The following is a 15,696-nucleotide window of genomic DNA, read 5'->3' on the forward strand; positions in this document are numbered from 1 at the left end:
GACTCTCCCTGTATCAGCTTTCCCCTTTCATCACACTTTTTGATCATCTCTGCAGCAGAGGGGCCAAAGACGATCTCTTTTCAAGTGAGAATTTAAAATCAATTTTTTTATATCATCTGGGCAGTTCTGACAATGCAGCCAAGCAAACTTCCTCAGAACAGTACCAGTGGTCATAGCCATGGAAGAAGTATTAACAGAGTCATACACACTTTGTATACAATAAGTGACTTGAACAATAGAAAAAAAATTATTTTAAGCAGATATTCCTCACAAAAAACAACTGCAGAAAAAACACCCCTAATACTTTCACAATTAGTCAGAACAAACCTTAACTTGTGAACCTGACAATTCAAAACTCAGAAAATCAAAGTTGTAGAAGCATACATTTTTCCCATAATAATATTCCCATCCTTCTTTGGGGCAGCTGAAAAATTAACTAAAACTAAAGCTGCTGGTCAGGTTTGGGAAGAGTGGATAAAAGCTTAAAAGACTGAGGAACTTTATACATTTTATCTGCCCTTTTAGCAGCAGACAGCTGACTGCTAGGAAACTGCAGGCAGTAACACACATCCTCCAAAGCTGGGAGAACTGAAGGAATAGGTGCAGGTTCTTGAAATTCCTTCTTTAACAGCTCATAGTATTTTCTGAGGGACTGCAAAACCACAGTATTTGCCCACTGAAAGCATTTGTACATTCTAGTAATAGTCTCAAAGAAGAAGAACCCCACACAAGAACAGTCAGAAACTGAGCTCTCTTGTCCAGATTCAGAATCCTGAATCTCTCCATAAAAGGAGAGATCCTTTCTTTCTTTATTTTACCAGAGGCTACTTTACAAGAAGGATCAAAAGCCTGAATTAAATCTTGAGCTAGACCCAGTAAACTGCTCCTGTCTAAGGAAGTTTGGAGGAGGAGTAGATAGATACTGTTTTCAGTTTCTTTTTTTACAGGAAAACTGGGATCAACAAGTGTCACTATTAATGGCAGCAGCAACTTCCCCAGGTATGGGCATAACATTCTGATAAAATATGGAAGTTTTCCCTGTTCCCTCTCCCAATGCCAACAAGAGCAGTCTCTCCCTTGCCCACTGAGGGGACCCTAACAGTCACAAAGGACTTGGTTAACTCCCTGTTCATAGTGTCTAGCTACACCAGAGGTATCTGGAGGTAAAAGATAAGTGGCATGAAGTACAACTAATGGCCACAGCTGAGTCACCCACCTGGGGCTGAGGCAAACTGCTAGCTTACTGGGATGGCAAAGACTGTTTTGTTACAGTTTTTCTTTTTGTGGCTGGAAGAAGAACAGACAGATTGTTCCATGGTAAAGCTGAAAATGGTGCATCTTTTCTGAGGAAAACAAGCAGCAAATGCTAGAAAAAAAACAAAAGTCTTTAAAAGTAATTTTTTCAAAAAAAAAAAAAAAACAGTAGAAAGCACTTTTAAACACTCTCTCAACCTACAAAAACTAAAATGTACATAACTTCTCCACAAAAAAAAAATGGCATAGTTACTATAAACAAATTTTAAGCTGATAGAAAAAAAAGAGCATTACCATTTAAAAGTACAGCACAGTCTCATGACAGTCCATTAAAACACAAACTCCTATCTTTCAAATAATGTTCCTGAACAGGAAAATAATAAACAAAAACAATATGTAAAGGAAGTATTTTTCCCTAAAGGAAACTTTTCTGCCCAACAAAGGACAGCAAAAGCCAATCACTGATCCTCAAAAGCCTCAGGGGAGTATACTCTTAGGTGGCAGTAAAGTTCTTAAGGGCTTGCACCTAATCTTGTCTTTTACTCAGCTCAGCTTGAGCTGTCAGTTTATTGCATGAAACATGCCCTGAAGCTTTGGAAGCTGGCTGGCTGCTGTACCCTTGGCAGGATATAACCCATATAGCTTTGGCTAGTGCAGCAGTAATCAATATGAAGAAAATGTGTATGTTAGGGTACAAGATGACCTGACCTTTGTTAAAATAAAGGGCAACAAACTTTTTCTACTATACCTTCTTACACTCCCTTACTAAAGGAGCAAAAAATCAAAAACCCTAAATTTTGTCCTCTGTTCTGACAACAAACAAAATGTGTCATTAACTTTCAGATTCCTTTTTGGTTGTGTAAAAATTTATTTCCTCACAGTCAGTTTAAATTAACATTTAATTCAAAAAAACTTTATTCAATGAGGCTGCCTCACAAGAACACATACCTGAAAAGGCACTGTTGCTCTGCTTATATGAAGATGTGCTAATGTAAGGAGATCCACAAGAATACGAACACCACTGGAATCCAGAAGGTCTTTAACATTATTCTACAAAAAGGTAAATGCAAAATTAAAAGCTAGTCATATCACAGTAGGTTCCTTCTAACATAATTCAATTAAAACAGAATACAATAAATAATTTTTTCAACATCAGCTTATCCGAGAGGACCCCTACTCTAACAGATCTTTGTTTCAGTCCTTTCCACTAATAAGATCTCAGCCATTTTCAGGAAGATCTTGCACTCAGAGATGCAAGTGCTCTGTACTGATGTGTGCAGTGATATCAGGCACTGGTTGCCTCACTGCATCCATCCCTACAGCCCAACCACTCATTGTCTGCCACCAGGAAACACATTCCAGCAAATCAAGAATGTACCGCCTACATTCCAAACAAGTACATGCAAGGCAGGTTACAGTGAACTCCAGAAAGGCCACCCACTGACGAGATAAAGACAGTATTCCCAACCCATCAAAGGTCCTCTCAGAAATATACAGTAACAGTGGACCTCTCAGGAGGCTGATTAATAAACTACAGTTACAACAAAAGGAAGTCCTACATCTGGAGTTTCAGTTGAGGAAATGTCTGGTAAAAGTGTGCACCAAGGACAAAATGGGTCATGGCAAACCTATCTGCAGTGTAGACATTCTTTAAACAAGCAATGGTGGCAACCAATTCCCTAGTGGAGTTAAGTGGTAAAAAGGCAAAAAATGTCTCACTTTACCAGTGGGTCACAGTAAGGATTGACCAAGTTTTATCAACATGAACTTTTTTTGTTGTCTGAGGAAAGAACACCTGCTGCTGATACTGCAGATGTCCCAAGATTTCTTTTCTTTTTTTTTTTTTTTTCATCTCAAAGTCCTACACTTCAAAGCATGGACAGGATGTACATGTGTGCATGAGTACAATAAGGAACATGACACTCACAGCAAGTTTCCATACGTTAAAAACCCACAGTTATCCAGGGCATACCCCCCCCCACACAAAATTAACTGTTCTATTGATTAACTCTCCAGGGGGTGCTGCTCTTTTGGGGAAAAAGCTGAACCCCACCCCCGCAGTCCAGCCATCCCATCCAACTCCCTTCCCAGCAGATCTTTCTTTCATGGAGAGCTAGACAGAGGTCAACTCAACACATGTGAGAATACTACTTCCATGCCAGTCACTGCAGAGGTGTCTACTTTCAATTAATTAGCAATATAGCACAGTTGTGCAAGAACTTACCAAAACAGTAGATATCCTACTTTTCACTGTTGCAGTATTCCTTACCAAAGCCATATACTACCAAAGACAGCCATATGTCCAACCAGCATACCAAAGTCTTAGACCCTTCTAAGTTCCATAAGTCAGACACATCTATGTCCAGGATGCAAGGTACATAAGTGATCTACAAGCACCTAATCATCAAAACTGAACTGCCCCAGAACAAACCAAAAGAAACAGAAAAAAACACGTGCATCCACAGAAAGGGAGAAAGAAGGACCCTAGGCCAGAGGGAAGAAAACAGAGCAAAGAAGGGGAAGGAGGGAGTGACAGAACACCGCACAGTGAAAAGCGGGACATCTGGTGTTATGGTAAGTTCTTACACAACAGTATGATGTTCTCCCTTATCACTGTTGGAGTGCTCCTCACTAAAGGGAAAGTAGAAAAAGCTAGAGTAGAGGACTGGAGGAGGAGGAAGCAACCAAAAAGCCTACCAAAAAAACATGCAGGATGATCCTGGATCTGGATACACTGTTACTATTAAAGGTAACAGCAGCTCTCCATGTATGTTTAGCAGAAAAATGTACAGAAAACCAAGTAGTAGCTTCTAAATGGGATCTAGCATCCAGACCCTGAAAAAAAAAAACCACCAAAAGATGCCATCGCCCTTGCAGAATGAACATAATTTAAGAAAGCCTCTTAACATGAAAAGAACAACAAAAGGAAATGGTCTTAGAAATACAAGCGATGAATGTTTCCTTAGAAACAGCTAAACCCAATTTCTAGTATGTGGAATCATCTACCCAACATTCAGAGGTGAAGGGAAAAAAGAAAGAAGGTGAAGAGATTGATTTAAGGACAAGTCATTGACCACCTTAGCCATAAAGGAAGGAATGATGTGAAGAGAAACTCTCTGCAAAAAACAGAGAGGAAGATGCCATAAAGACATAGAGTTCAGAGACTCTCTTGGTGGAAGTGCCACCAGCAGTCTTCCAAGTACCGAACTGCAGAGTAGAAGAAGCTACAGGTTCAAAAGGAGGCTGAGTCAACGTTTACAGAACATAATTAATGTCCTAGGAAGGAGGAATAGGCTTTCTTGTGGCCTAACATGAAGGATGCTTTTCAAAAACTGTTTAACTTCAAATATAGAGGAAAGTGGCAGTTCCAAAGGCACACAAGCAGAAATGTCTAACATATGAGCTTTAACAGAGAAGTATGCCAGCCTACAATTGAGCAGCTCACACAAATAAGAACAGTATGAATACCCACTAAAAAAAGTCCTATTTATGTCTGTGAGATCAAACTAATTTTTTTCCATCATCATAGGATTTTATAGTAGTGGGTTTTCTGTCCTCCTGGAAAACTCAAAGCAAGCCTCAGAAAGTGGTGTCCAAATAGAATCAAAACCCTATCACCCAAACAGTCAAGTATAGGCTGAGGAGAGGAGTGTGAATCAGAGAGCCCCTGTCCTATATGAGATCCATCCTGTGAGGTAATTTGTGATGATTGTCACAGGCCAGATGAAACAGAAGGGGGAACAAATGCCATCTGGGCCAAAAGGGAGTCATTAACAAGATTCTGGGACTGTTCCACATGATCCTATGTAAGACTGGGATGGGCACACAGAAACATCCCTTTCCAAGAAAAAGTCATGACGTTCACCTTCCAAGTCAGAAGACTTTGTGCTCTGGAACAGAACCTGGAAAGCTGACTGCTCAGAGGGGATGCAGACATATCTGTTTCAGGAGTACCCCCCTCTGATGGATAATGTCAAGGAAGACCTTCCTGGGAAGCATCCATTTTTGAGGATCTGCCCTGGACCTGCTCAGGTTGTCTGCCGCTAGATTGTGCTCTGAAGAAATGTAGACTGGTCGAAGGATCAGATGATGGCTGGTAGCAAATTCCCAAACAAGAAGAGTTAGTCTGCAAAGAATGTACAGCTTTGTGCCCCGTTGCTTGTTTACTTATCACATGACAGTGGCAGTGTGTGTAAACACTGAGAGGGCCCAGACTCCAGAGAGAATGCAAGGCTTAAAGAGCCAAAAGCAGAACCCTCATCTCTTTGATGTTGATGTGGTCCACACAAATTGTTAGAAGCCCCCCAACACAGATCTGAAGCTTTTGTATACAGCTACTGAGTGGGGGAAGAAAATCAAAATGGCAGGCATGGATTTAAAGCTATCTAATGAATCCACTACAGAAATTCCTGTTTGAGACAAAGTAAGAGAGGAATGGGAAATTCCAGAGATGACAATATTAAAGCCAAATAGGGTTTAGATACTATGGAAGCTTCCTCATGTAGAATCTGGTGAAAGGAGCCATAGAAATGGCGGAAGCTATGTACCCCACAGCCCACAGAAACTCTCTTGCACACACTACTTGTAAAGGAAAAGGGAACTCCAATACAAAAATTCCTGTCTGAAACAAGGCACTAAAAGAATGGGAAATTACAGAAGATGGCAATGTTAAAGCCAAAAAGGGTTTAGATACTACTCAAGATTTCTCATGTGGAATCTGGTGAACAGAAAAAAAAAAAAACAATAACGGTGGAAAGCATATACCCCAGAGCCCACAGAAACTGTCTTGCACACACCACTTATGAAGGAAGAGGGGACTGGAAGAAAGCTGTCAAGAAGGTGATCTTGGGAGGAGGAAGAAAAGCTATCATAAGCATGGTCCAAATCCTGCATTCAGGAAAGTTTGATCCTGTGAAAGGGTCAGAACAGACCTTTTGAGATTGAGAGTGAACCCCACACTGTGAAACCGAAGCATGGTAAAGTAGAGTTCCATAGAAGCTGCAGGGAAGGAGTATGAATGAGGAGGTCAACCAGATAGGGGAAAAAACTGGATACCATGGATTCTGCAGTAAGCTATGACTAGTTCCAGACATCTGGTACAGGAGACTCAGAACCACCGAAAAACCAAAAGGCAAAACAGAAAACTGATAATGTCTGGAAGAAACAGAGAACCATAAAATTTCCTGGAGAGGGTGAGTAGAAATGAGGAGATAAGCATACTTCAGGTCCAGAGAGACCAGTTAGGCCTGAGGAAGCAGCAAAGGAAATTGGGATGGACAGAACATTTTGAAAGGGGGGGGGGGAAGAAAAGAAAAAGAAACCGTGTTGAGAAAGGAGAGCTTCAGAATAAAAACTTTCAAGATCTTTCTTTCCTGGGAACTGGAAACATCATGGGATAAAAACCTGCACCTTACTAGGAGGGAGGAACAGGCTGAATTGTTACCTGAGCTAAAAGGTCAAGAAGAGGAGAAGAAAGGTGAGGAAGATGGTATATGGCAATGCGGACGAATCCCAGAAAGGGGTGACAGAGATGTCCATACCATGAAGTAACCAATTTGTTTCATGGAAAGACCCCAGGAATCTGTGGTTATCTGCTTCCAGATGGGATAAGAGTTAAAGGGGCAGGGAAGGATGAATGTCAAATATTAAGCAGATTAATCAGGGAAACCAGTGCTGCTCACCTCAAGAATCCTGACTAGGCTTATACAGAAACACCCTTTCTGAACACCGCTTACCCCTTCTGTTGACTGCGCACAAAAGATGGCATAGGGATATTTCCTTTGAAACTTAGGGATAGGGGAAAGAAAAATCTGTTTGAGGTACTGCATAACCTTCCCTTTATCTTGCAAGGTTTTAAAAAGTGCAGCAGCAGCAGAGCCAAACAGATCTGGATTGTTCTAAGGGGAATCCAACAACTTAGCCTTTATATCTCCATGAAAAGAATGTAACCTATGGTAGGAATACCTATGTATAACAGATCCTGATGTAGCTGCCTGAGAAGATGCATCAGCAACATCACAGTTCCATTTGATAGAATGACAAGGTAGCTGAGAAGCAGAACTCCATAAAGAAATGGTACAAGTCTTAGCTTCAGATTCAGGCATAACAGAGAAAACACCTCCAAGTTTATACAGAAGAGCCAGCACACACCTGGTCATATGGCTCTGTAAGCCAGGGTCGCAGAGGTATAGCCTCCCCGAATCCCACACCCCCGATGTCTGCCCATAGCCATATTGTCCTTTTCAGAAGAGGAAATGTTTGGCAGAGACAGAAATTTGGAATGTTTATCAGCAGAAATAGAAAGGACTGCATGGTCAGAGGAAGGATTCTTATATAAAAACTTCCAAGCCTCAAACAACTTGTAAATCTTGTCAGGTTTCTTAGGAGCCTGCAAAGCAGCAAAAACAGTGCCCAAAAGGGCTTCTAGCACAGGAGGGCTAAAAAAGGCCTGGTAGAGTCCATCTGGAAGACAGCAAATATCACTTCTGGATTTCAGACATTTGGGAATCCTTCTATTGATAATGCTCAGTTTTTTATAATGGTGTCCACAAAAGAAAGCTCCTCAATATAAGAATATTGAGAAACAGTATCCTCATCTGCTGGCCCTAAATGCAAGACAGAAATGGATTTCAGAATATGCTAGGGACTGTTCCCCAGAATTCAATTTCACATCTTAACGAGAAGAGTCAGATTCCCAGCCTCTAAGAGCAAGTACAAGAAAAAGGAAGAGCAGAAGGCGAAGACAAGTCGGGGTGGAGGGTTAAGGCCATAAAGGCCATGAAAAGACCCTGGGTGAAATCCTGCCATTTCTTTACGGGGATCTTTGGCTACAGGAGCTACCTGCTTGGACTTCTACTTTTTTTCTTAAGATGAACCTCTGCCCTGGCAAGCTTAAGGGGTTTGGAGCCTTGCCTGACCTCAATAAGAGAGCCAGGAACTTCTCCCCTCCCAAATATCTTGGGAATCCCCCTAGGCCGTTTCACTATAACCAGCCATTGTTCTCCTTCTCATCTGCTGCAGACGAATGTTCAGCCTTGGCAGACATAGGAATAACCAAAAATCTACCATCCTCCATGTGGGATCACAACAGAGGGAGCTGGTATTGGAACCAGATAGTCCTTGAGATCTTCATGCAAACCAATGGACACATCCAGTAGACAGTTCAACAGAAATCTCTAAACGTATCTTTCTGGAGTTGTTCTTAAGAGGTGGATGATGGATGAAGATCCAGGCGGCAGATTCAAAAGCCATAGTTCCCTCAGCCAGCAACTTCAGATGTTGGTTCTCCAAACAGAAAGTGAGGGCTATGAAGGGTCTCTGGTACAAAAGCCTGAGAAAAGTACAGTTTTGTACCTACCATAAATGTAGATGTCCGATAGATATGCAACTGCAGTCATAACATATGGGTTGTCCTGCCTCAGGCAGCCCTCGGTCGGCCGAATTCCAAAGTCTGGATCCGGCGTCGGCTGGTGTCGCCTCCTCTCCGACGTCACAATGGCTGGAGTATAAAGGCATCGGCCGACGCCATCTTCTTCAGTGTTTCTTGCTTCAGATGCCAGGTGACCTCCAAGGAAGGCTAAATTTGGTGAATGGATAAACAATTCCAGACATGCACAACAGTAATAAACAGATACACCATAGGAGATATCCCCAGCTAAAAGAAACAGGGGGAATGGACCCAAATGAATGAAAAAGAGGGGAAGGCGGGAGGGAAAATCCGACTGCAGTTGCATATCTATTGGACATCTACATTTATGGTAGGAACAAAACTGTACTATGTCCTTCAAGAATGCAACTGCAGTCATAACATATGGGTTGAATACCATAGCCAAGCTGGGGGTGGATGGAGCTAAGAAAAAGATGGTGTAGCTAAAATGCCCTGCAGGACTGCCAAAGCAAAGCCTGCTCGGGATCTAGAGTATAAAGGCAGGTTGTAGTGTTTGGTAAATGTATGCATGGAGCTCCATGTAGCAGCCTCTAGAATGTCCTTTGTAGCCACTCCTCTTAGGAAAGCTGTGGATGTGGCTATAGCTCTGGTGGAATGTGGCCTAATATTGGCTGGCACACTTTTTCCATGGTAAGAATAGCAGAATCTGATGCAGTGTCCAATCCATTTTGAAATTGTTTGCTTGGAGATTGCTTTTCCTTGTATTCCAGCAGCATAGGCTACAAACAGCTGGTCAGACTTTCTGGTGGCCTTAGTTCTGTCCAAGTAGTAGCGTAGTTGCCTGTGTATGTCCAAGGTATGCAGCAGTCTTTCCCCTCTATTTTGAGGATTGGGGAAGAAAGTAGGAAGGTGAATAGCTTGATTTAGAGACACCCTGGAGATCACCTTTGGCATGAAAGAAGGATTTGTTCTTAGACTCTGTCCTGATGGGAAATGAGGAAAGGAGGTACTGCCATGAGTGCCTGTATCTCCGAGACTCTTCTTGCTGATGTGACTGCCAATAGAAAAAACGTTTTCCATGATAGGAATTGCATCTCCGAGGTTGCTGCTGGCTCAAAGGGAGGCAGAGATAATTTTTCCAGTACAAAATTGAGGTCCCATGCAGGTACTGGTTGTTTTCTGGGAGGCTTGATATTCTTTATCCCTCTCAGGAACTGTCTTAGCAAAGGATGTGAGAACACTGGTGGATCACAATTGTATCTTGCTGAGATTGCTGAGGCATGAATCTTTATGGAAGAATATGAGAGTCCAGAATGAAACATTTCTGCCAAGTATTCCAATATCTGAGGTATACTCAGTACTGTTGTATCCTGACCCCTGTTGGCAGCCCAGATGCTGAATCTCTTCCACTTGGCTGAATAGGCTTTTCTGGTGGATGGTCTGCGTGCTTCCAATAAGATGTCCTGAACTGTCTTGGAAAGATTGGAAGCGGAAGGACTTAAAGCAACCTCCAGGCTGTCAGATGTAATGTTTTCAGGTTTTGGTGAACAGTCCTGTAGTTGTGTTGCGTTAGGAGCAGGGGCCATAGGGGCAGAGGCCACGGTTTGGTCCGAGTTATGCTCAACAGCAATGGGTACCAGTGTTGCTTTGGCCAGTCTGGAGCTATCAAAATGCCTGTTGGTTGTTCTGCTTTGATCTTCAGGATCACCTTGGTTAACAGTGGCAGAGGAGGAAATGCATAAATTTTCAGGGAATTCCAGCTGAAGGAGAGAGCATCCGTTGTCCAGGCTAGTGCATGGTGGGTCCTGGTACAGAACTTTTCCAGGTGATGATTCGTGTGAGACGCAAATAGATCTATGTCCGGTCTTCCCCATGTCTTTGTTATTTGTGAGAAGATGTGGGGATGCAGCATCCATTCGTGTGGATCCAAAAAATCTCTACTCAGCTTGTCCGCCAGTACATTGTCCTTGCCTGGCACAAACTGGGATTGCAGGTGTATCTTCAGACTCGGTGCTTGTTTCCAGAGAATCATTGTTAGTCTGCAGAGGGGGTATGAATGAGTCCCTCCCTGCTTGTTTATATACCACATGACAGTGGTGTTGTCTGTCCTTATTAGTAAATGTTCTTGCTGCAGTGATTTTTCGAAGCTCTCGATTGCATGTATCACTGCCAGCATCTCTTTTTGGTTTATGTGCAGATGTCTTTCCTTTGGTGTCCATTGACCTTGAACGCATCTGCCCTCCAAGTGCGCCCCCCATCCATGATCTGAGGCGTCTGTTGTAATTATTTGACCTGCTTGAGGTCTGTTGAAAGACATGCCTTTGTTTAATTGACTTGCTTGAGCCCACCACAAGAATTCCTTTTGCAGGCATGGAATAAGTGGGATTACGTCCTCTAGGCTTTGGCTGTGTTGGGACCATAAGCTTTTCAAATACCACTGCAGCTTTCTCATATGAAGTCTTGCCAAAGGTATCAGAAGAATGCACGATGCCATGAACCCCAGGGCCTGCAGGAGTTTCCTTGCAGTCAGCTGGGAGAGCTGTGCTAGGCCTTTGAAGTACTCTGGTAACTGCTGTTGTTTTTCCTCTGCGAGGTAGGCCATTTGTGTTTGTGTGTCCAGTTTGGCTCCTAGGAAAATAATCTGTTGGGATGGCAGTAGCCTTGATTTCTGAAAGTTGACTGTGTATCCCAAGGCCTGTAGTAATTGCATGACATAGTCCAAGTTTTTTATTAAGGTTTGCCTGTTGTCTGCTTGTATGAGGCAGTCGTCCAGGTAGGGGTATATTTGAATTCCCTGGAGTCTGCAGTGTGCCACTACTGATGCCAGGCATTTCGTGAACACTCTGAGCGCAGTAGGTAAGCCAAACGGCAATGCTGAGAATTGATAGTGCTCTGTCCCTGCAAGAAATCTGAGGTATCTTCTGCAGCTTTGTCTGATTGGGACATGCAGGTATGCCTCCTTGAGGTCCAGAGTGACCAACCAAGACCCCTTGCCCAGCATGGGAAGGAGTTGCTGTAACGTCAGCATTTTGAACTTTGGCACAATGAGAAAGGTGTTTAGAGTAGACAAGTCCAGTATAGGCCTCCATTTGTTTTCCTTTCTTGGAACAAGGAACAGTCTTGAATAGAATCCCTGGCCTTGTTCCTGGGGAGGTACCTTTTCTATTGCTTTTATACTTAATAGCTTTGAAACTTGAATGAGTGCCTCTGCCCTTTGATGGTGTGGCAGGTGTGGCATGCCTTGTCTTGTAGGTAAGGTATGGAAGTGGAATCTGTAACCCTTGTCTATTAAATCTAGAATCCAACTGTCCTTGGTTAAGATATGCCAGTTCTTTGAGAATAAGGATAATTTTCCGCCCAAGGGTGCTTCTCTCTGAGCCCTTGTAGGTGGTATGAAAGTCAAGTCATTGTGATTGCCCTTGTGGTGCAGCTGGACTGGCTGCAGCACTTCTTTGATTTGTAGGTTGCCATTGGCGTCCCCTGTAGGAGCCTCGGTATTGGCCTTGGCCACATCTGTTCTTTCCCCTTTGAAACTTGTCCGAGTCTGGGTAGGACCAATTCTTTGAAGGCCAGTTTCTACTGAATCTGGGTGGCTGAACCTGGAGGAAATCCTTGACTGTCTGTACTGACTTAGCTTTTTCCTCAATGGACTTCAACACATCTTGTGCATTAGCCAAAAGCTTCTGTTTTTCCAGAGGTGCATCAAGTAACTTTACTTTGACATGGTCTGGCAGTGGCTGATCTTTTAACCAAGCATGTCTATATATCACAGCCCCAGTCATAGCTGCCCTACATGAAGCTTCCAATGCATCATAACCACACTGAAGAAAATGATTGTTAACCTGCTGAGTGTTATGTATGTGGTCCTGCAATGCCTTTCTGTCAATAGGCTCAGGAGAGGCTAACTTTTTCTGTAAATCATCCAGTAAAAAATCCTGGTACTGAAACATATGAAAAAGGCAGTTAAGAGACCTCATGGCTAGGGTGGTAGAGGTATAAACTTTTTTACCCCATCTCTCCATAGACCTGGCTTCCCTATCCACTGGCAAAGGATTCTTGGCAGTGGAGGTAGCCACTCCCTTGGGACCCTGTGAAATAGTTTCTAAATCCACGGTGTGGGCCTTAAAGAGATGTTTGTGAGTGTCAGGGACTCTGTAATATCTGTCTGGCTTGACAGGAGCAGGGGGGAGAGAGTCAGGGTTAGCACTGGAATTGGAGAAAACATCATCCAAAACATCCATCACAGGAGGAATAGCTAAAGGTCTGTGCTGGGGAAGCTTTAGGAAGGTACGGAGCCTTTTCCTGGAATCAGAGAATTCCTGACCCTGCCATTGGAAATGTTCCCTCATTGAGTGCAGGACTTCACCAAAAGAGAAATCCTCTGGAGGAGAGGCAGAGGGAATTGATTCCTCAGCATCAGAGTCCTCATAGGCCTGGAAGGATTCTTCTTGAATATCTGAATGCTCAGAATCCCCAGAGGCCTCATCTGAAGAGAGGTTTTCAGTCTGCTCAGTTTTGGCCTTTTCTCTGCAGGAGGCTGAGAACCTCTGTCTGGGTGAGGCTGAGACCCCCTGATAAGGGAAATAAGGTCTGCAGCAAGAGACAATCTGTTTATCAGAAGAGGGGGCCTGGACTGCAGGCTTAGGATGGGACTTGGCCTGGCTGGTGGCCTTAGCACGTGCAAAGGCCTTGATGGACATAGATACAGGAGGCCTAGCAGCCCCACGTGCAGGAGTGACCTTGTCCACCGGAATGGTGTTGGGTAAATCAAGAACTTCGGTATCCAGAGGAAAATCAACAACCGGCACCAGAGGTGTCTCCGGGACCGAAGGACTAGTTAACGCTGTGTCGTCGGCCTGGAGCGGCTGAATTACCGCTTCCGCAGGGACCGAAGCACTAGCGGAGGGTCTAGGAGTAGTATCGGTAGAGGACGCGGGCCGAGGATGCCGGTCCCGGTCCTTCCGTTTTTTGGAAGACTGAGCTGTCGGTTGATCCGACGGCATGGTATATGCAAAGGATTCGCCAAAAAAGTCTTCAGCAAATTCTGCCCGGCGCCTGTGAGTGCGCTTATTAAAGCAAACACAGGCAGCACAGGCCGAGACGTCGTGGTATGGGCCCAGGCAAGGAAGACAGTAAGAGTGGAAGTCTTTATGAGGTATTTGTTTACCACAAGACAAACAATTATTAACTTTCTCAATTTGTTCTGACATCGGCTGAGGCAAGAAAAAATGTTCCCCAACGGGGTACTTAGCTTTTAGATGACTTTGGTACTGAAAACACAGGAGCTGACCGACCGGCACTTGCGAACTGTTTCTGCTTCGGGCACCGCGTGGCAAGAAAGACTGAAGAAGATGGCGTCGGCCGATGCCTTTATACTCCAGCCGTTGTGACATCGGAGAGGAGGCGACATCAGCCGACGCCGGACCCAAACTTTGGAACTCGGCCGACCGAGGGCTGCCTGAGGCAGGACAACCCATATGTTATGACTGCAGTTGCATTCTTGAAGGACATCAGCGCACTGAGTGTGATTTGTGGTTTGCACCTAGGCAGAAAAGGTACTTGTCATGTGTACCTTTATTGGGAATTTGCTTCCCACAGTCACATTTCCCCTTTTCTGGATATGCAAAATGGTATAACCCCCCAAAAAAGAAAGAAGGAAATGTCCCAACAGGATACTTATCTGCTGTAGGCTCTCTAGTCTGGAGCAACATGGCGAACAACTTTACAGAATGAATTCAAGAAATAGTGTTCAGACTGGGGGCAAAGAAGTTTTCAGGATTAGTTGTTCATAAGTCACTTGTATACCTTATGTCCTGGACACAGGATATCTGTGATGTATAGCGCTTTGAATGGTCTAAGCCTTTGGTATGCTGGCCAGATCTACAGCTACCCTCTGCAGGACATCCCTTTAACAAGTAATATTGCAACAGTGATAAGGACTGTTAATACACAGGAAGATCTTAAAAAACAGCCACCAGACCAGTAGCATGTCTCCTGAAACACAAGACATTTTCAAATGAAAAGTTTAAACAACCCATCAATCCTATGTAGCAGGTGATGTAATGTACCAATCCTTAAAGTCAGCACAGTATCACTAACTTTTGGCTGTCAAAACAAAAGAAAAGACTGCTTCACAGGTCACACACAAAAAACTGAAGACTTTCTTCACAGTAGGGAAGATAATAATTTACAAATAACCAGAGTATAAGTAAGGCTGTCAGTGAGGCACTTAAGTTCTTGACATCAGTTCAGTTTGGGTAAAGCAGGGTCCTTTACTGACAGAAAAAAACATGCATTACAAAATATTCAACTTATGGCTAAATCTGGGGAAGGGTTCATCAGCCACTTCTATGTTAATGGAAAAAAAGTCTGCAATGCAACTACAGTGTCATTCTACAGGCTGACAAAAACTGGCATGCACACGGCTGTATTCTCAAGTCAAATGCATGTCATTTTTTTAAACTTAAAATCTTGTTTTTATGGACTTTAAAGATGGTTGTACACTTAACAAGGTTACTAGTGCTTTCCCACTATGAAGAAAAAGGCAATTGTGAAAAGAAAGCCAGTGGAGACTGTCAGTTTGGGTAAACTTCAGCTGCTGGCTAGTAATTATACTGCCTGGATATGGAGAAAGTAACAGAAAAAAGTTTAATACTGCATTTTATTGACTTTAATTTTTTTTTCCGAGAAACTATCTAAAAAACTGATGTTCAACGTAAGTATGATTGTTTATTCAAATTTGCACTTTAGGGGTTATGCACTGTAACCTACAAACAGGCTTACTATCTAAGCAAGCAGATTTAGACAAACCTTAACTGACACACTGTGCAATCGAACTTGTTAACATTTTCACTCAAAAATCTGCACATATTTTTTGTTTGGCTCAAAAACAATTTCTTTAATAGGCTTGCAATATTGCCCTTTCCACACATTATCAAAATTGATCAGTTTGCTTCTCACTCTGCATAAAATTATCTTTCTTCTAGGTGGGTTTCCAGCCTACAAAAAATATTGCTCTTTGTGAACAATAAACAGACTGACACCTTTGGGTATCA

General features: G+C 43.1%; 1 protein-coding gene across 1 annotated transcript in view; it reads right to left on the minus strand.

Moving 5' to 3' along the window:
- The window catches only part of DNAJC13 (DnaJ heat shock protein family (Hsp40) member C13), a gene marked incomplete in the record, with an annotated part of 3,140,357 nt that overhangs the window by 1,470,636 nt on the left and 1,654,025 nt on the right, over positions 1 to 15,696 (minus strand). The window contains 1 exon segment of the mRNA XM_044066722.1: positions 2,203 to 2,304. Coding sequence (XP_043922657.1) covers positions 2,203 to 2,304 — 102 coding nt within the window.

This window comes from Protopterus annectens, chromosome 3.part1 (assembly GCF_019279795.1).
Source record: "Protopterus annectens isolate FY-2018-M chromosome 3.part1, PAN1.0, whole genome shotgun sequence".
Lineage (NCBI taxonomy): Eukaryota > Metazoa > Chordata > Ceratodontiformes > Protopteridae > Protopterus > Protopterus annectens.